The following is a 19,678-nucleotide window of genomic DNA, read 5'->3' on the forward strand; positions in this document are numbered from 1 at the left end:
TGAGGATGATGGTAAGCATATGCGAGTCCACGGCGCTAGGCCATATTCGGAAAGGTCTGGTAGTAATCTCACTCGCTGGCCCAATCATTAATGAAATCTCATACGACATATACAACTGATCCATCTAATGAGGGCACTTAATCTCATATAGGACCAATCACTCGGTCCGCTAGTCAACATCGCCCATCGTAAAAGTCGCTTATGTGATATGTGTGTATTCACGCCCAATATGCTATCACAGTCGCTGATCGACAGGCATAAATCAATCTAAATACACTGCCACGAGTTCTCATCAGTGTAATTGCCAGGTCCGACATGCACATTACGTCGCGGGTAGCGACAGTGCTTGCGTCGGTATTCCACCTTCGTCCCAACGCCATCGGCAAACTTGGACCCACGAATCGTCTCAGGCGCAACGCCCTCCTCAACCCACTTGACCATAGCCATGAGAACATTATCTTCCGGATCGCTGCCCGCATAAGTACCACTGCCCTGACCGATGCCAGCAGCTCCATCTCCGAGGCCACAGTGCGACATGCCGCTAACGGTGAAGAAACGGTAGAACTCATCCAGCTCCGAGGGAGGCAGCTTCATCGTGTCTGAGACATGAGAGTAGTACAACTTGGAGTCCTCGGAGCTGATAAGCTGATCTTGCATGCCGTGGTAATGGAGGACCTTGCCGCCGGACTTCTGGAACGGGGAAAGGTCGCCCTCAAAGGTTTGAATGTTGTAGGGGTTCTGGGCAAGTGCGGCGGCTGCGTCTTTCAGATTGAAGCTCGTGCCATTCCAGGAGGGATTGTTGTACACCACGTATCGGAACCAGTCTTGACTGTATGTGAAGGGCTCACCGTTGTACATGATATACGCGGCATAGTTCTCGGAGCCAGGCTGCATGCGAGGATATAACAGAGTGCCGTTGATGCCGTAGAAGGGAGCGAAGACCTTGTTGACAGTTTGGACCTGCGCGCTGGTCAGACAGCTGGTTGTGTTTGATGCTTTGGGCGCACACATCAGTGTCTCGAAGATGGGGTAGCAGAGGGTGGGATCCTCAATGAGGCCATCCTTTGCCCCGTCAATGGTGTCACATTGACGGTTGATTTCTTCGTGCACAATGTTCCACTCTGCAGGTGTAAGGTAGGTATCAGAAGAGGACGGACCCGTGATAGAATAGAAGTGGGCACTCCAAGAAATCAGGTTCGCGAAGTTGATCGCAGGAGCGCCGGCCACTACGCCATCGAAGTCATTGGGATATTTCTGGACAGACTTCCATCCCTGACGACCGCCAGTTGAGCAGCCGAGGTAGTAACTCTTCTTGAAGCCCTCGTCATAGAACTTCTTTGTGAGCTCCTTACCAATGACCACCCCGGTGTGAACAGAGCGGTAGGCAAAGTCCCTGATGACCTCAGGATGGCGATAGAAAGGCTCGCCCGAAGTGCCATTGTGACCATTGTTAGCCCCAACCGTAGCAAAGCCTAACTGGGCAGTGTACGCAAGGTCATAGTATTGGATGCCTGCTGATGATTAAACCGGGCCCAATTGTTGTCCTGTTAAGGTATACATACATCCTGACAGACCGCCATTACCAGTACTCAAAAAGCGACCTGTGTACTCGCGCGGGAACCATGCCTCCAACGTGATTTCACTGCTCCCAGATGTGTTCACAGCCATTGCGACCCGACAAAGGTCAACTGCAACCGACTGCGACGATGCGCCACAGCTGGGCGCATTGTCAGATAGGGACAGATTCGTTCCTCCTGGTATGTATTCGGCAAAGTTGACCTTGACGTCAGGGATGTTAACTTTGTTGGCGAAGTGTGCACATTTGGTCTGGAATGCATCTTGGCTCGCGAGAGCCACTTGGCCCAAAGCCAAAAGTGAAAGGCCGAAGAATGGAGTCATATTAGGCGATTGACCCAAGTCTAAGTATGTACAGAAGGATCAACAGGCACAGGATTCGTAGGGTATTTAGCTGTGGCCAGCCCTTGACAACCCTCCACTGACCTCATCGTAGTGGAGGCTTTTCGGGAGATAGGCCTTCCGAAGACCGGCAAGTGGGAAGCAAATTCTTCCCGTTGGCGATTTAGGCAAGGAGCGACAAACAACAAGGATGTTCCGAAGAAAAGCCGGATGCCGGTGGCGCGGCAGCGATCCGAGAGTGTGAATTGGTTGATGAGCAGCGAAGTGGGCCAGGGCGAGACAGTGGCGGGCAATTGTAAACGCAAAGTGTGGCAGGTAGAGCGACGATCAAGGAGAGCCGGAACGAGCACGGGGACTTTTGATTGTAGGAAACACGAATATAGAATCCGGGGACTCCACAAATGCGGGGTTTGGTTTGTACACTGCAGGTTCAAGGCTAGTGATTTCGGCACTTGCAATCCCGCCGTGCGAGATGCCTCGGTGCGTTCAAGATGAGGTCAGCAAAGCTTAATCCTTTCAACTGTGTTCTCACAAATATGAAAAGCCTGCGCTCCATCGTTGATTCCGTCGAATACCTCGGTAAGAGGGAAATGCTTAAGCTTCGCGGGGTCGTTGTCGTGGCTAATAGCGTTCATTTCATCCTCGAGGGCATGCATCTAGTGAACCAAGGCCTCGTCCCGTAAGGGCAAATCCTGCATAGGCACAGAACGTGCCTCCATGCCTGCTGAAGAGAGCTTCGACAATTTGAACCACAAGCCAAACGTCGGCGAAGCACCATAGTGTCAACTGAGAGAAGGTTTAAAAGTGCAACACGTCGAAGATTGCAGATGGGACAGACGTGAGACGAAAGAGCCGAATAAATCACAGATATGAATCATATAGATGGAAGTGCGAGATGCAAATCGTGAGTGGGATTGAATCCTTGAGGGTCTGCGACCTCAGTAGAGAAACTTTGAGATTGAGGAAGTCCGTCATGTAAACGCATCGCGGACTCATGGATTCATAATTAGTTGCAGCCGATCGGACACTGCAATATTGAAACAATGATACAAACAACCTTTTCCCAAAGGTGGAAACCCAATACAAGCCGACCATGGTATACTCGAACAAACCCAAAACAAGACAAACCGACTCAAAGCGGGCTCGGGTTGCGACCCTCATGAACAACAACTTCCCTTCTCATCGCGATCGCGATCGCATTGGGCTGCATATCTCTCACCAAACCGATAGTGTCTTCACCCTCACTCTGCGAAGAACTTATCCCAGTTTTCACATGCGCCGAGTAATTGCCACCTCCCATTTCGATGTCCGAGTACAAATACTCCCCCGTCTACGCGGCTCACTTCCAATAGTATGCTGGGCTTCGCGAAGGTTCCCGGCACTCGGTCGCTTCTGCGAGAAGAGAGGCTCGATGTAATGGCGGAACAGAGGTGCCAGCGCGGGTAGGCTGACGATGATCATGCTGAGCCAGAGTTCGAGGAAACTGACAAGGCCGATTTGGTAGAGACCGAATACAAAGTCTTTGTTCGTGTCTGGGTCGAGAGTTATGACTAGACGCCAGATCATGACGGCCACAACGCTGGGAATGGTTAGCTCGGAATAGATGTGATTTTAGTGAGTGAGCTTACACGAGGCCCATTCCGAACATCACGCCAATTGTGAGCTTGTTGCGGAGTGCCATGCGGAGTCGCCAGAGCGCGGGAATCGGGAGCAATGCGATAGTCGTGTCTAGGAAGATGTTCAGGGCGATTGAGGCGATCTCCTGGATCGCCAAAGACCGACATCCACCTCCGGGTACGGGAGCCCACTGCTGGGAGATGGGATGGCATTGCGTGAGGAAAATGGGTAGAAAGGCGATAAAGTATGCGACGACGAGGCCGCTCACCGTCCATACGAGGATGCGAATTGGGCGGAATGTGTGAAATAGACTCGTATACAGAGCGAGGATCGATAATTTGCAGCACACGGTGCCCGTGAGCCATGTCATGCTAATTCCGACGATCATCTAAACTTTGTTAGCATGTCTTTAGAAAGCATGGTCGGTTCGGCGTACCTTGAATTGCACATTGAGTTGACTTTTCGATAGCGTGACGGTATGCGCGCCTAACCCATTCGCGACAGCCCAATAATTCAAGCCGACCATGATAATCGTCGCAATCTGAATCAAGTATTAGCGTCGAAACCAGGGCGCGGAGTATGGAGACGTACATAGGCGACAAACAGTAGATAATCGCTGAGCTGGTGACTCTTGCGAGTTAAATGGATCGCCCAGATGCGCAAGGCGATCACGGCCGTGGTAAGGCTGGTAAACACGGCCATCCATATGGATAACCTGACGCCGGCCTGACTGACAGCCATGGCGGATGATGGAGAAGCGACATTCCAAGGAAATGGGCTCCTTGAAATAAGCAAGGCGGGTGATCAGCCGGGAATCCAGCCCACGGTGTGGCACACTGCATAACTTCGCACCAGGAGGGGTTGGACCATGCAACCACAGGTGTGCGATGGTAAGGTACTTCGTAATTTGGGGGCGAAGTATACTGGTAATCCCGGGTACTTCTTTCCCCAAGGTTCTCTTTGTTTTGACCTTTTTTTAACGCGGACCAGACTTGACCTGTTCTTTCTTTCTTTCTTTCTTTCTTTCAACTTTCGCATCTTTGCATCCTTTCCTCAGGTTACACAATGAACCCTCCACTTCCATCATTCACTTCGGTCTGGCACAATGAGCCCTACAAGGCCATTTCTCCGTCACGGCCCGAGCTGAGCGCTGCCGGTAAAACAGTCATTATCACTGGTGCAGTACGCGGCTTCTATCTGACTGCCGATCCATGGGGGCATAAACAAGCTTTTGAATGTGACTGCTCTTCTGACACTCCTTAGGGCAGTGGAATCGGTCGTGCCACAGCCGTGGCTTTTGCCAGTGCCGGCGCCAACAAGATCGTATTAATCGGACGAAACGAAGCACCTCTGGTCGAAACCCAGAAGACTCTGAATTGCAGCAGCTCGATCTACGCGGCCGATGTCACGGATGAGACGGCCATTACCGAAATCGCCGCTGCCACAGGAACGTGGGATGTATTGGTCCTGGCTGCAGGTTACGTCGCGGGGCCAGCATCCATCCGCGAGTCATCAGTCGACGACTGGTGGAAGAGCTTCGAGGTCGCCGATCCCCCTTGCCCCCGAAATCCCCTTAATTTGATAATTCCCGAAATCAATGTTAACGATGGTCGCTAGACTAACGTCAAAGGAACGATGATCGCATCCAACGCCTTCTTACCTACTGCCAACCCGACATGTGCAGCCGTCGTGGCGCTGACTGCAGCCGTGGTCTTCCCAGCCGCCAGACTCGTGAACCTCTCGGCGTACATTAGCTCTAAGCTTACCTTGATCAAGCTGATGGAGTTCTTGGCTGCGGAAAACCCGACCGTCTTTGCAGCCGCTTTGCACCCTGGCATGGTTGACACCAACATTCTTCGGAGCTCGGGCGCGGATCCCAGCAAACTTCCCATTGACTCCGGTAAGCAGCGCTCATCATGCAATGTCTATCTTTAGCTAATCGCAAGCACTAGTGGATCTCCCTGCAGAGTTCATGGTTTGGTTGACTAGCCCCGAAGCGTCTTTCCTGAATGGTCGCTGTGCGTGGGCTAACTGGGACGTTGAGGAACTCAAGGCCAAGGCAGAGAAAATCAAGTCCGGCTTGCTTTTGACCTCGGGCGTTTATGGCTGGCCCTTTCCATCCGACTAATTTTTTTCTTTCTTTATTTGTGTGGGTGTGAGCTATCAGAAATGCAGCGGCACAATAGTCTTTTTTGCCAATGCAAGTTGCCATGGTTGTGTTTTACCTCATGAAAGAAACAAGTAAAAAACAAACAGAGAAACCACGCAAACTTCTAGCCCTCGATGTACGCAATACAGTAGAATGTCGCCCCATGGCTAGGACTAGAAAATCATTGACCGGTGCGGGGCGTCAAGAGGATCCTTCAGAGAAATAAATTAGGCTACGGCTATCAGCAATCAAGGTGGTACAAAGGGGGCCAGTATACCTGCAGCAAGGTTACATTGCAGGCCTAGCTCATAAAATGATGTCACACACGTTCAGGCCGAGTGAATAGGTATTGGTGGATGAAATGGCGAATCTACCGAGAAGACACTCTGCGTGTTTCCTAGTACGCATCCTAGCTTGCATCCTTTTGGGGGCGGAGTGTAGATTTAACTTGAGTTACTGTAGGGAATGCCCACTTAGCCCCACCCATCTCCACCAACGAAGGTGCCCGGTCTGGAGCTATCGTGCTTACTTGCATAGTCTTACAATGCCTATCATCGGTACTGTACCATCATCGCCTATAAAGAAGAAAAACCAGGACTAAAAGGCCCACTCGAAAGATAGCTGATTATAGTGCTTATGGGATTTTCAATGACTGAATTTAGCAAGTGCTGACCACCCCCTCAAAGAGTGGGTCTTTAATTCCTATCATCTTATTTGCGTCCCTGCAGCACTGTCACTTTCGCACGAAACTGAGTAGTACAGTCTCCACTGACCAGCCATGTCGGACGTCTGACTCATTCCCGGAATTCGAAGCCCAACCGTAAGCGGCCCGGGTTCGACGTGAATTGGTCCTTGAGGTCTTTCCAGACTGAGTCGCCGGTCTCGCCGGGCGGAATGCTGAACCGGTATTTCCGAACTAGGCGGGCTGTTATGAGACGCATGTCATTCATTGCGAGGGCTCGGCCGATGCAGCTCGTGTGGCCTGAAGAAGTTAGATGGGGCCAGGGAGTGGGGGACCTTGTAGAGGTAGTATCTGGGTGGATTGTTTGCTTACCCGTGCCGAAGGGTGCAAAGGCCGCTTTGTTGCGGACCATATCGGGGTGCGTATACCATCTCTCTGGAATGAACTTGCGTGGTTGGTCAAAACAGTCCTCCCCTGTTTGGGATGAATTAGCATCGGTGGTCCTGGAAATGGGAGTTGCCACTTACGGCGTGAGATGACATATCTGGGGGCAACGATTGTGGTTTCGGGTGGGATGTAGACCCCTCCGATCATGACACCATCTTTAGTCGTCTTTCGGTTTCCTCCGGTTGGCAAGGCGGGATACAGGCGCAGAGCCTCTGAAATCACGGCATCGAGACGGGTGCATTGTGCTAGTGCTCGGGTGTCTTTGATATTGATGTCCCTGAGCTCCTGAACGATCATGTCTGTTTGGTGTGGAGCTTTGGCTAGCTCATAGAAGAGCCCAATAAGAACAGCTGCGGTGGGCTCGCTTCCTGCCACGATGGCTAGAATGCTGTCGCCTGTCAGCCATGGAAATTGCTCCAGGTCGTCTCGAGCATCTTGAAGAAGATAGTGGGCCACGTCCAGGACTTTCTCAGTGCTTTTCGGGGCCTGTATACGAATAGTCAGTATACAGTGTGTGGCAATTCAACACAATTGACCAAATGACTTACCTTCAATCGATCCACCATCTGCCCTTCACACCATGAAACCATACGGAACCAGTCGCGCAGAATCCACACACGAGGGAGAAGTTTGAAAGCAATATGAACCATCCAAGGCAGTGGACTCAGCGGGCCCAAGAGAGACAAAGCGCGCTGTAGAAGCAAGATGATATGGTGCCATTCGCCGCGGGAAAGCATGTTGAAAGTACGACTGAAAATGAAGTCACCCATGCGATCGAATCCAAGCCAGAAGAACATGTCTCTCATGTCAGATGGCTTTCCTGCGTGCATGTCTTTGTCGATGCAGCGTTCCAACTGATCAATCAGCGGAATAATCCGTTCTTGGTAATCGTCCAAAGCTGTTGTTTTTAGTCAATGTGTACAACACAGTTGCTGTAAGGGGCTCTCACCTTGAGACGTGAATCCTCGATTCCATTGTCGGCGACGGGATCCATGCACTTTCTTGTCACGCGCAGTCACCAAGGACATCTTGGGGTGGAGTACGTCGTACCATTCTGACTTGACACAGCTGCCAGAGGGGCCGTCGATGGCCATGAACACATCTGGATGGTAGACTGTGATCTCACTCGGCCCTAGAAGCATCCGTTAGACATGGAATGAAAAGAGTGGTCTGAAACTTGGAGATTCATACCGGTTCGGACGAAATCTCCGTATTGGTTGTGAAGCCGTTCCAAAACCAGGTAATTTGTGCGGTGGCGGGCCTGCCAGGCGTGCCATATTTTGGTGATGCTGGCCCAGATGGGACCAGGGAAATGCCTGAGACGGTGGAAGAAGATGCGGTAGATAGTGATGCTCGAAAAGAGCCCAATTATGTACCCTGGGATTATCCAGTGGGCCTTGACGAGGAATGAGTGAAATGCAAAATAGGCGAGGTGATATAGAACAATCTGAGGAGCACGGACATGCCACTCCCCGTGAATAAAGACATTCAGATGCATCGCAATGCCGAGGGCCGCCCCAATCACGAAATGGATAGGCTTTTCCATAACGATAATTGGAGAGAGGGAAAAGAGATAATTAGAGTGGGGGAAGCTCAAGAGCAGAAGTGACGAAGCGACGAAGTGGGGGGAAGTAAGATATCTCTTGGGACACAAACGGCCGAGTGAAGAACTAAGCCGTCATTGACAGCTACAAGGTATAAGAAGGAGCTCGTCTTCTCTCTTCAGTGATAGGCAGCCTGGCGTCCTCGGCAATTCCATTCTTCAAATCACCTTGCTAAAGATGTCAAAGCCTAATCCGGATCAAGACGATCGCCTGTGTTTAGCGCATCTGCCACTGCTCATTTGGCAGTTCACGGAGAGCAACTTCCCTACCTTTGTACTCCCCAACTCGGGGTTTGGGCTACTTGCAGCTCTAGCGGCACCAATCCTCACCAGCTGCCTGGAACCTCTCCGACCTATTGACCTGCTTCTCCGGGGCCTACAGGTCGTGCTCTTCAACTGGGCTAACGTCTTCGTGTTCGACCTAGCCAATCAACGCCTCCCCGAGTCGATAGTGGAGGATCAGTTGAACAAACCATGGCGTCCGCTGCTCACGAAGCAAATCAGTCCGGAGGCGACTCGGAGGTTGCTGCTAGGGGCCATTCCCACCGTGCTGCTCATTAGCGCTTTCCTCGGAGTGGGGACGGAGAGCTCCTTCATCCTGATTCTTACTTGGCTGTACAACGATCTGCATGGGGGCGACGAGATTATTCGTGATTTGATAATCGCCCTTGGTTACGGTCTGTACTTGTCTAGCTCGCTCAAAATTGCCATCGGCCCCCACCATCACATTACGGAACAAGGATACCGCTGGATTGCCATGATGAGCGGCATTATTCTCACCACCATGCAAGTGCAAGACCTGAAAGATCAGGCAGGAGATGCGACCCGCGGACGCCTGACCTGGCCTCTCGTATTGGGGGATTCAGTCTCACGATGGATGATCACGGGGTTTGTTCTCTTCTGGAGCATTGCGTGCTCCTTGTTCTGGCGACTTCCGCTGTGGGGATATGCAGCTCCCATGTGCGTCGGGCTTTGGGTGGGATTCCACGTGGTGAAAAAGCAAAACGACTCGATGGCCTGGAAATATTGGTGTGCATGGCAGGTTGTAGTCTATTCCCTGCCTGTCCTTCTCTGGTTACAGCGCTAGCTTTGTTCTCGAAACTTGGTGCTGACCTTTGACCCCGCCGTGATTGTACCCATACCCAATAATACTTCAAGCTAAGCGGGAATCCTGCGAGTAATAACATCCCGCGCTTTTCATTCCTTCCATGTAAAATTGCCTTCTGAGAGAAAAGGCCAAAAAGGGGACACTCCAATGGTGCTGGTATATAGCTCCCTGTAGATCCTCCCCTGTCTTACCACCACCCATCCCCCAATTCAGCGCGACACGGGCGTCAACGGTGTCTCGACATGTGGCAGGGTATTTTCTTTTGGGCCCCCCTGGTGCTCGGCATCCAGGCGACCAGCCCCTCATGTCGCTGTTTCCCCAATGAGCCTTGTTGGCCCTCACTGCAGCAGTGGAGCGATTTCAACGCGACCCTCGGCGGCAAACTGATCTCAACGGTACCAATCGGGAGCGTCTGTCACACTCACGGGGAATACGCCGCCTATGATCCGGAAGCGTGCGCTGATTTGATCTCTGACTGGGGCTATCCTGTTACTCATTACGATACTTCCTCGTCACCCATGGCCTCATGGTTTTCCAATTTCTCTTGCGACCCGTTCCTGGCCCCCGATGTTCCCTGCAATATCGGCTCTGTGCAGTGGTTTGCGGTCAATGTCAGCACCGCTGAAGACGTCCAGAAGACCCTACGCTTTACCAACGAGCACAACATTCGCCTCGCCATTCGCAACACGGGACATGACTATTTGGGCAAGTCAACTGCACCTGGTGCAGTAGCTCTGTGGACCCACTATCTCAAGGACACACAGCATCTCGAATATAGTTCTGCCCACTACACTGGTTCCGCTATGCGGCTAGGCGCGGGGATCCAAGGATTTGAAGCAACGGCTGCAGCGCACGCACAGGACAAGGTTGTCGTCACCGGAAATTGCGAGAGCGTTGGCATCGCCGGCGGATACACTCAGGGTGGGGGCCATGGTCAGCTTGCCTCTCAGTTCGGGCTTGCTGCAGATCAAGCTCTTGAATGGGAAGTCGTCACAGCTGATGGAAAGTTGTTGACAGCTTCACCGACTGAAAATGCTGATCTGTACTGGGCTCTTAGCGGTGGCGGCGGCGGTACCTATGCCGTTGTACTCAGCGTTACGGTGAAGACACATCCAGAGATGACCACATCTTCTGCGACTCTCACGTTTGATGGGACTGGCGTGTCAACAGAGTTTTGGAAAATCGTGCAAACATTTGTGGTGGATATCCTGCCGCTCCTCGACGCGGGGGCCGTTGCGATCTGGGCAATTTCCGGCTCAATCTTCAGTTTGACACCTATTTCGCTCCCGGGAGGCCGCCGGGATCAGCTACAGGAGGCACTCACGCCAACCTTGGCTCTGCTCAAGCAGAGCAACATAAGCTACAGTGAGTCCCCGCCCCCAAATGAAGTGGATCCATGGGCCGTGCCTTGTAGTGCTTACCACTATCGCAGCCTACGATATTCAGGAGTTCCCCACTTTCTGGGCTAGCTTCCAAGCCATGAATCCCCATAGTAACATCACAGAAGCCCAGATTGGAGGACGCCTAATACCGCGGTCAACAGTTGAATCTGACCTCGCTTCGCTGATATCAGCCATCCGGAGCATTGCCGAAGAGGGCGTAGTCGTATCTGGTGTCTCACTCAATGTGTCCCGTGCCGCTATCCCCTTCAACGCAGTGAATCCTGCCTGGCGCGATGCCGCCATCTCCTTCGTGCTCGGAACGTACGTCATTTCTACCCCTCACTTCCTATTGCCACTCAGCACTAACTATTTGATAAGCACTTACAATTACACGAACCCCAAGGTGGATATCCAATGCCAGTCCCTGATGACGGACTCAATTGTTCCTCGCCTCGCCGCTCTGAGTCCTGGTGGCGGAGCGTACCTCAACGAAGCGGACTGGAGACAGCCTGATTGGCAATCGGTCTTCTATGGCGATAAATACCCGCTACTGGAGGTTATTAAAGCGAAGTATGATCCCGAGCATGTTTTCTATGCTCGCACTGCTGTCGGCAGCGAGTGGTGGCATGAGGAGTTGGATGGACGACTTTGCCGGGCAGCATGCGCATGAAAAGTATTTTCAGGTTTCAGGCACCTCGGATTCCAAGTTATATGTTTTAGTTAAGTAAATATTAACAATTCGATGGGACGAGAGCTACCTATTTATCTAGTTATCTATTCAAAATAAGTACCAATATTTTCACGGGTTTGCAGTACAGTAGTTTCAGCGCTTTCGAAGCTCCGAGGCCTTGATTTATGCATAAAATATCAGTAACATCGAGAGCGCCGGTGCCGGCGCCGAGCCAATATGGAAAGGCGTACGGGTCCCACTCAAGACTTCGGCACGGATTACGGCCCGGCACGGAACTCAGAATGAACCAGGTTTGCTGTTGAAAAACTCATGGGATTGGTGAATATGGTATCCCATTCACAAGTGTTCATATTCCACTAATACCATCCAGAAACTATATAGCGAGTGTCGCGGTAGCATATGATATGAATATCTATGATCCTAGTAAGATATATTTCTATGCCTACGATAACTTAGATTTGCCTAACATTAATGAAATTCGATATTTCGATACAAGAGGCTTGTGTATATTAGTGCCTTAGACGTATTCAAGTAGATAGAGATAGGACAATACACCGTAGTTCCCACCACATTACTTGATTCCTGTTACAGCATAAAGGGTGATTCGCAGTGCATAGGATCTTGGGGGCGCAAATTTCTAGATGCATATTGACTGGTATTTGAGCAAATAATGGGCACAGGTATCATGAATTCTCAAATAAAAACAAGACCCAAGGAATCAAAGCAAAAGGGATAGTCTAGAAATTCACGAATATCTCTCAAAAACCCATGGCCATCAAGTCAGTACAAACTCCGTCCAAGTGAAAAAAAAAAACCAAGTCTGGACTCCAATTCAAACCTTGGTATTGACCGCCTCTACCGGCATCTCCAGGGCGGAGCAAAAAACAAAATTTCGTGTCTTGAAAACCTTGACTGAATACTTATCACCACGGCCCACCAAGCAGTTGATCTCGCTGGGGTGCGCATAGTGAAGAACCAGCATCACAGCGAACATGAGCAAAGCGTCAAAGACATAGATAAAGACCTCATGCTTCATGAGGAATCCCTGGTATCCCTCGATATACTCGACCACACGAACGACCGATCGGACCAGGATGAGAACACTGGCGACATAAAGGGCACTCATGTGGCGATTCCACACGACTTTTAACTCCATAGATCGAGCTGACGGGGTCTTAGTGGTTCTCATCTGGAACAAAGCAGCGGTGATGACGAAAAAGCCGAAGAAGACGATCTGCACAAAGAGACCGCCAATGATAACGTTCTCGCCGGTGTTTACGCCGCTCTTGCTGGTGACCATAAGTCCCGCTCCTTTTAAATCATTAGTATCATGGTACCGTGTAATAATTGAATTGAGCCGGTCAGGCTTAGTCTGAAAAAGGCGGATAGAAGTGAACACTTACCAGAAGCTTGCATCAAGAAAGACAAAACATCTCCAATCACAAAGATCTTGGTCAACCACCTGGGCTTAATGACCGAGCACTTCTCCCCATCCATCATTTGGATAATGCGACCTAGCGTCATGTAGATACTCGCAGCAAAGAAGGCTGGAGCGATCAAAAGCAGGGCACTTTGGATAATGTAGGGACCTTTGGTGAAGTTGGGGGTTTGGAAGGAGGAAAGTAAGCGACCGACATAACCGACGGTTTCCACTAGAAGACATTGTTAGACATGTTATATGTGGCTAACAAGGGGAATTTACTTAGTCCTCCAATCAAGAAGGCAATCATGAACCATGTTCGTGTCCGCACGAGTTGATAGAAGTGCAGAACACTGCTCAGACCAAACAAGACGAGAAAAATACCCGCAGCCGCACTTGATGGCGAATAGTAATAGAAAACAAAACTGAAAGTGGTCGATGATGAGTTATCCGACATGATGGCTGTTAAGTCGACTTTCGCTTGGAACTTTGAGGGGCAGATAGTCTTGATTGGTCTGCAAAGAGGAGTTAAGAAGGAAGCATGGATGGGAAATATTCAAGTCGTGGGACACTAGATGAGATGTGGCTAAATATATGAGAAAACGTGGAGAAAATCTTTCATTAATCTTGTCATTTGGTTTAAAGTACGTATACGAACCCTTGTTGGGATGCTTCGTATTCGTAGCCTTTGCCATAATAGGAAAAGTGCAAGTGGAGTCAGTCGCTCGGTAACAAATTTTAGCGCATACTATAATTTCGTACTCGTAACTTTATCCGTGTGCGGCAAAGATCCTGCATGGAAACTATTTTTGTCGGCCACGGTTACCGTAAACTTAACTTAAATAGGCTTAGTTTTCCATCATTGCGACTTTCATTGCCTAAATGGATCGTAGCTAGTCCACGGTGAAACCCCATCGTTGCCTGTTAGATCCAATATTATCTATTTACTTCAGGACACGAAGCTCAACACACACTGATCCACTTAAGTTGAAAATGGCACTATGGCTTGCGTATAACTCAAAAGGTTTGCCCTCCACTATGTCTATCTTTCAATTGTTTCATTTACACCCATCTTGATCAACATATAGATCGCTTATTTTTCAACCTGATTCCAACGCACATAACACAATGGCTGGAACGTATAAGCTATACGAATATGACCCATCAACCTCAGCAGCGGTAGCCTTTGCAGTGATGTTTGCTCTTTCCACAGCGATGCACCTCGTGCAGGTCTTTCGCAATAAGAGTTGGTTCTTTACACCTTTTGTCATAGGTGGATGCTGTAGGTCTCTTCCTTTGTACCTTTGATTGAGATCGACCCTAATGGTATTTACCCGAACAGTTGAGCTTGTTGGTTATGTAGCACGATACATCAGCGCGAAACAAAGTCCGAATTGGGAAACCATGCCCTACGTTATCCAGGAGCTGCTCCTCTTAGTGGCACCATCACTCTTCGCAGCATCGATCTACATGATTCTTGGACGTGTTATTCGACTTCTGAATGGCGCTTCGAACTCACCAATCCGGCCATCATGGTTGACGAAAATTTTTGTGACGGGTGATGTTGTGTCTTTCTTGATGCAGAGTGGCGGTATGACCCCTGAACCCCACACTCTGAGTCTCTCTGATCTTATTGAACTCAAGGTGGCGGTATACTTGCGACGGCAAAATCGGAATCGAGCATGAAAACAGGTAACAACGTAATAATTGGAGGTCTCATTGTCCAAGTCATCTCTTTCAGCATCTTTATTACAGTCTCCGTCATCTTCCATCGCCGCATGCTTGCCTCGCCGATGCACATGGAAGTCAAGTCTCACATCCCATGGTCACGCTATATGGCGGTTCTCTATATCGGCAGCGCTCTCATTTTGATCCGATCCGCCTATCGAGTAGTGGAGTACGTGCAAGGAAGCACTGGGTATCTTCAGAGTAAAGAACCCTTCGTCTACATCTTTGATGCATCCCTGATGCTCCTCTGCTGCATCCTATTCAATGTATTCCACCCAAGCAAGCTTCTCTCAAAATCGATACAAAACCACGAGGAAAGAGAAGATTTGGAGATGATGAATGACACCGGATATAGAAATATGTAAGATCGAGTCATCCCTCTACATTCCAATCACTTAATGCATCCAATTCGATCTATTGCATAGCTTGAAGGATAAGTTTGATTTAGTGGAGTATTTGACGAACAGGAAGAACAGAATTTATTTAAATTAAAATTTCAGCGATGCCCGAGAATGTACGATATCAATACCTGGCGAAAACTTGGTGCTTTGAGATTTTTCGTTCCTTGGGAGCTTAGAAGAATCCGAAGCCTTCTAAGAATTGCCTTTCGTGTAAGTCACCATGTAATCACTATGTGAGTCACTGTACTTAGGATTCACACCGGGTAATTGGGGTGATTGGAGTAAGTAATCTGTACTGTTATGATCTGTCCGGTTTATCTCAAGATTGTATTCATTTGTTGCAATATTAAAGAACTTCTGCCTCTAGGCAACTCGCAGATTCAAATAGGTGCAATTTGTCCAAATATTTCTTAGTAGTTTGTTGTTTATAACCCCTAATATTCCTCTGGGTCTCAGTCATTACTAGTCGGACACAATGAGAAGCTAAGAGTCCATTATGCTGAGTCTCGGACAAATGTAGTCACCCAGCGGGCTCGCCAGGGGCAGAACATTAACTACTTTTGCATCATGGTTACATGATTATCCACACTCGGGTTCACCAACAGACTAAGCAGGTCTGGACGAGCATAGTGCCCAACAACATCGATAAATGCCTTGGGGTAGTCAATGTCTCGGAGGTTGACATCTGCCATCAGAATACCCTCAGCCCCTGCATCAATCGGCTCACACAGGGGTTTTCCGTCGGGGCCAAAGATCATGGAAAACCCACCTCCGGGCGTCTTGGTTACCGGATTCCCAGTCAAGTTGTTTTTTTCGAGGTTTCCCTCGGTCAGGACCTGAGTTGCTACGAGCACGAAGCATTGGCCTTCAATAGCCATGAATTGGCTCGCTCGACAGCTTGCCTCTGCTGTTTCGTGGTAGAGCCAGTTAATCTTTGCCGGGTCTGGCATCTCGAATTCGGCTGGCCAGCTAGCCACATGGATTTGGACACCCTGTGAGTACTCATAGTACCTCAGCAGTGGCTGGAGATGCTCCCAGCAATTGAGACCGCCGATCTTGCCAAATGGAGAGTCGACAACACATTTGAGCGACTCGGCTTGGCCCTCTCCCCAGATAGTGCGCTCAACGTGGGTTGGTTTTATCTTGCGACGATGATGCACAATTTCTCCTCCAGGGGAGATGAAAGATTGGGCCATGTATAAGCTGGCACCCTCTCGCTCGCTGTATCCGAGAACGACGAACATCTTCGCTTTCCGAACAGCGGCTTGAATACGTCGCATTTGCTCAGAGTCCCGCAGCATTGAGTTTGCCATGTACTCGTGGATGATGTGTGTGTTGTTGATGACCGCGGAAGTCCACATGCTCCTAGACCATCCACAACATTGGCTGTTAGTTTGAAACCTTGATAAGCCCGATTTGACGGATGATAGAGAGGAACACGAAATGGGATTCTGGATATTGGAAGTTGGGGGATACTTTTTAGGGAAGAGAAAAAACCCCCATTTCTGCACTCACCATGGATAACCTGGAATCCACACTTCGGGGAATCCAAGAACCTGGACTCCATCTGATGCCGCCTTCTCAATGAGGCTGATGGTTTTGTTGACACTGCCATCCAGGTCAAGCCAGACGGGCTCTGCTTGAACGGCTCCTACCCGAACTGAGTTGAATGAAGCCATATCCGGAGGGGACTGTTTTTTTTCTGAATGTGTGGAAAAGGGCAGTGATAACTACTCCAGCGGGGAATTATTCGAAATGATCATTAACAAAAGCGCTCCATCTCACAAAATATGAATCACCGACTAGCCCTATCAACGGTGGTCTCTCCTCCACCCAGTCCTTATCGCGATCGCATTCTCTTTCCTTGGATGGCAAGCAAAGAGTCCTTTGATCGCAAAGTATTTCCACTCTGCAAATTGTAACCTCTTTCGGACAAGCCTGCCTGTGAAATGATCCACAATCTCCACAGGATAACTCGTAAAATGCTTGCCAATCCTAAAGATGGTGGACCTATGTGGGGCCAGTCCTCGATAGTGGCGGGGTTGGTTTCTGCGTGACCCTCATGGTAGCCGTGAGCTTGGTGACGCTTGAAATGGAGTTTGCGATGATCCTTCATCTCACAAATTGGATGAGAAACATGGTAATAAAGAGCCGTGAATCGGACGATAGTAATTACATGCACCTCTGAGTCTACGAGAAAGTGGAACGTTAATGTCTCTCCTTCAACCAAAACCTAGTAAACAGGGAACTCTCTCGGGAGATCTTTCCGTAAATCATTTAAGATAAAACGTGAGGAGCGGGTGGATGCTGAATAACTCAGTCTCTGGCGTCTACAGTAATTTACCAAGCTCTCAGCTGGCCATATGTTGTTTGCCAGGCAGTGATTCCAACGCGCCTGCATTGCTTTTAGTCCTGTGCACGGAAACACCTGCCAGGGGAGTTTGTAAGGTCAAGGCCTGGTCACCCTGTCTCAGGCGAGACTATGTGGTAACCGTGATAGTTTATAGAGCCGGGTAAATCTACACGTGACTTTTAGCTGACATCTAAACGACGTTTCCACTAGCCCCTCACTTGCGCGTACTGTTAGACGATAGCGATCTCGGCCATGAAAACAGCTGCAAAGCAAAAAGCCGAAGCCAGTCCAGTCGAAAAGGGAAAGCACGGTTGCTGGACATGCAAGAGTGAGTTTGCCGCACTTATTATTCCTCGTTGATGCGAGAGGTTACTACTTTTAGTCTCGGTGGTGTTGCTGATTACGGCCTGCATGAGTGCTAGGGCGCAAGATTGGTTGTGACCGGGGTCTTCCATCCTGCGACAACTGCCGACGTAGCCGGAGAGATTGCCTTGGTTACGGGGTGCGACTTGTTTGGCCAGACCAGCCTGATGGAAGGAGACGGCCACTTCCCTTTCCATCTTCACCTTCACCTCGGTCTAGGCCCGCCACCTGTACTGGTTCTTATTGTCCTCCATCCGTAATGGTCTCCAAAGGATCGCATTTTCTTAACACCACCTACGATGATCTGCGTCAGCCTCGCTTGCCCAATATCTATGACCTTTTCATTCGAGTAAACTCGGCTCGCAACATTTCTGTCCAGCCTTCTGCCTGTATTTCTATTTACCCCCAACTACTTGGCAGTGAGCCAAGTCTTCTGCAATACTGTGAGCATCGTCATATTCTCGCTCTATCAAAGTAGTAACCTGCTTCTAAGTCTGCGTGCAAGATGAATGTCGAATATCGCGTATGATATCCACGATCGACACGACCAATGGGTTTCGCTCCGAACTCATACCGATGGCCCTGAGTTTCTCCAGCTCTGCTTCGCTAGCTCTTCTTAACGCTATTCTGGCAGTATCCGCCTTTCATAGAGGTGGGGCGACCGCTGCCTTGCCGTTCAAGGCCAAGGCTGTACGGTGTCTATCGTTGTCACTGTCATCAGAAACTTATCAAGGTGCACCTATAATAAATACCCAGATTGCTGCATCAATGATGCTTTGTGTGTACAGTGTAAGTTAGCATATGCACGCGATATTTGCATTGCTACTCTGAACGGTTATGAATTACTCACCTGACGATGAACTACAGGTTTTCGACGAAACAGAAGGTAATTGGTACTCTCATCTCGACGGAGCGAAAACCATAATGTATCATATGATCACTATTTCAGGAGAGAAGCTACGATATCAATTCTTGTACACATGGCTCCTTTACCACGAAGTTCTCGGGGCCTTCAGTCAGCCTCTACTGCCTGTGAAACACAGAATATCTTCTATTGATCTTCTAAAAGATGACAGCTTCGATAAAACCGCCGTGAGTCTTGCTAATACCCACTGCTACCCCGGTTTATCTAACCTTCGGTGTCAGATCATTGGATCTCTGGGATGCTCTCTAGAAGTCCTGGAAGCAATTCACTGCTTGAATGAAATGCGACGTATCATTATAGCACGTCCTCCCGACATCACAGAGGCCCTCATCCTGGAACGAAAAGTTGTCGGCCTAACGCAATGTCTGGATCCCACAGACGATCTTTCGTCCCACGGCATAAGTGTCGAGGAACGCTCCAAGGTCCTTTTGACCGCCGAGTTCTACCGGATAGCGACCTTGTTATACCACCACCGATTGCATGCATATTATTTGCCAAGGCACCGGGAGAGAAAAGTCTACCTGAAGCAAGCCTTCGAGATACTGGACCGTTTGCCAATCTGCACAAGTCCGTGGCCTTTATTCATCGTTGCTTGTGAGGCAAACTCGGACGATCAAAGATTGGTAATCCTCCGTATGCTGGACCGCATGGACGAGGCCCGTAAAATTGGAAACGTCTTTGTCATGAGAGATATTATTCAGTCATTCTGGAAACAGGAAGATCTAGCTGCAGACTGTGACGGCAGCAGCAATCAACCTAATTGGTCCAAATCCTGGGATTTATTATTCTTCGAGTCGAAACTGGCTGTTCCTTGGTTTATTTAAACAAGAAGGCACCCTAGATATAGTTGCATTTGATCAGGAACATGAGTCAGTCATCTACGTGGACTTCA

The 19,678-nt window shown here is 49.6% G+C and overlaps 10 protein-coding genes across 10 annotated transcripts; 5 read left to right on the forward strand and 5 right to left on the reverse strand.

Annotated features, from left to right (window-relative positions):
• Positions 1-267: 267 nt before the first annotated feature.
• Positions 268-1,899, reverse strand: faeB-2 (putative feruloyl esterase; the record flags this gene model as incomplete). The annotated part of the gene is made up of 2 exons (XM_056888759.1): positions 268-1,511; positions 1,563-1,899. The coding sequence occupies 2 exons, from the start codon at positions 1,897-1,899 to the stop codon at positions 268-270; spliced, it is 1,581 nt and encodes a 526-aa protein (XP_056738061.1).
• A 1,150-nt stretch (positions 1,900-3,049) lies between these two features.
• N7443_008704 (Ribosome biogenesis protein bms1) lies at positions 3,050-4,275 on the reverse strand (the record flags this gene model as incomplete). The annotated part of the gene is given in 5 exon segments (XM_056888760.1): positions 3,050-3,173; positions 3,191-3,496; positions 3,546-3,922; positions 3,971-4,075; positions 4,126-4,275. 5 exon segments carry the CDS (start codon positions 4,273-4,275, stop codon positions 3,050-3,052), a joined length of 1,062 nt encoding a protein of 353 aa, XP_056738062.1.
• Positions 4,276-4,599: 324 nt separating this feature from the next.
• Positions 4,600-5,662, forward strand: N7443_008705 (SDR family NAD(P)-dependent oxidoreductase; the record flags this gene model as incomplete). Its single annotated transcript, XM_056888761.1, has 4 exons — positions 4,600-4,716; positions 4,798-5,076; positions 5,152-5,434; positions 5,487-5,662. The coding sequence occupies 4 exons, from the start codon at positions 4,600-4,602 to the stop codon at positions 5,660-5,662; spliced, it is 855 nt and encodes a 284-aa protein (XP_056738063.1).
• An 815-nt stretch (positions 5,663-6,477) lies between these two features.
• N7443_008706 (cytochrome P450) lies at positions 6,478-8,358 on the reverse strand (the record flags this gene model as incomplete). Its single annotated transcript, XM_056888762.1, has 6 exons — positions 6,478-6,665; positions 6,738-6,839; positions 6,893-7,298; positions 7,361-7,710; positions 7,762-7,944; positions 8,004-8,358. The coding sequence occupies 6 exons, from the start codon at positions 8,356-8,358 to the stop codon at positions 6,478-6,480; spliced, it is 1,584 nt and encodes a 527-aa protein (XP_056738064.1).
• Positions 8,359-8,593: 235 nt separating this feature from the next.
• On the forward strand, positions 8,594-9,502 carry N7443_008707 (UbiA family prenyltransferase; the record flags this gene model as incomplete). Its single annotated transcript, XM_056888763.1, has 1 exon — positions 8,594-9,502. One exon carries the CDS (start codon positions 8,594-8,596, stop codon positions 9,500-9,502), a length of 909 nt encoding a protein of 302 aa, XP_056738065.1.
• A 263-nt stretch (positions 9,503-9,765) lies between these two features.
• Positions 9,766-11,575, forward strand: N7443_008708 (FAD-binding oxidoreductase; the record flags this gene model as incomplete). The annotated part of the gene is made up of 3 exons (XM_056888764.1): positions 9,766-10,888; positions 10,938-11,226; positions 11,284-11,575. 3 exons carry the CDS (start codon positions 9,766-9,768, stop codon positions 11,573-11,575), a joined length of 1,704 nt encoding a protein of 567 aa, XP_056738066.1.
• Positions 11,576-12,428: 853 nt separating this feature from the next.
• On the reverse strand, positions 12,429-13,473 carry N7443_008709 (RTA1 domain-containing protein; the record flags this gene model as incomplete). Its single annotated transcript, XM_056888765.1, has 3 exons — positions 12,429-12,907; positions 13,000-13,248; positions 13,299-13,473. The coding sequence occupies 3 exons, from the start codon at positions 13,471-13,473 to the stop codon at positions 12,429-12,431; spliced, it is 903 nt and encodes a 300-aa protein (XP_056738067.1).
• Positions 13,474-14,144: 671 nt separating this feature from the next.
• Positions 14,145-15,109, forward strand: N7443_008710 (RTA1 domain-containing protein; the record flags this gene model as incomplete). The annotated part of the gene is made up of 3 exons (XM_056888766.1): positions 14,145-14,298; positions 14,359-14,607; positions 14,661-15,109. 3 exons carry the CDS (start codon positions 14,145-14,147, stop codon positions 15,107-15,109), a joined length of 852 nt encoding a protein of 283 aa, XP_056738068.1.
• A 590-nt stretch (positions 15,110-15,699) lies between these two features.
• N7443_008711 (carbon-nitrogen hydrolase family protein) lies at positions 15,700-16,824 on the reverse strand (the record flags this gene model as incomplete). Its single annotated transcript, XM_056888767.1, has 2 exons — positions 15,700-16,507; positions 16,661-16,824. 2 exons carry the CDS (start codon positions 16,822-16,824, stop codon positions 15,700-15,702), a joined length of 972 nt encoding a protein of 323 aa, XP_056738069.1.
• A 1,613-nt stretch (positions 16,825-18,437) lies between these two features.
• On the forward strand, positions 18,438-19,610 carry N7443_008712 (uncharacterized protein; the record flags this gene model as incomplete). The annotated part of the gene is made up of 5 exons (XM_056888768.1): positions 18,438-18,551; positions 18,618-18,650; positions 18,729-18,747; positions 18,811-18,953; positions 19,008-19,610. 5 exons carry the CDS (start codon positions 18,438-18,440, stop codon positions 19,608-19,610), a joined length of 912 nt encoding a protein of 303 aa, XP_056738070.1.
• Positions 19,611-19,678: the final 68 nt, after the last annotated feature.

This window comes from Penicillium atrosanguineum (assembly GCF_028827265.1).
Source record: "Penicillium atrosanguineum strain IBT 20685 chromosome Unknown utg000007l_segment0_segment0, whole genome shotgun sequence".
Taxonomy (NCBI): domain Eukaryota; kingdom Fungi; phylum Ascomycota; class Eurotiomycetes; order Eurotiales; family Aspergillaceae; genus Penicillium; species Penicillium atrosanguineum.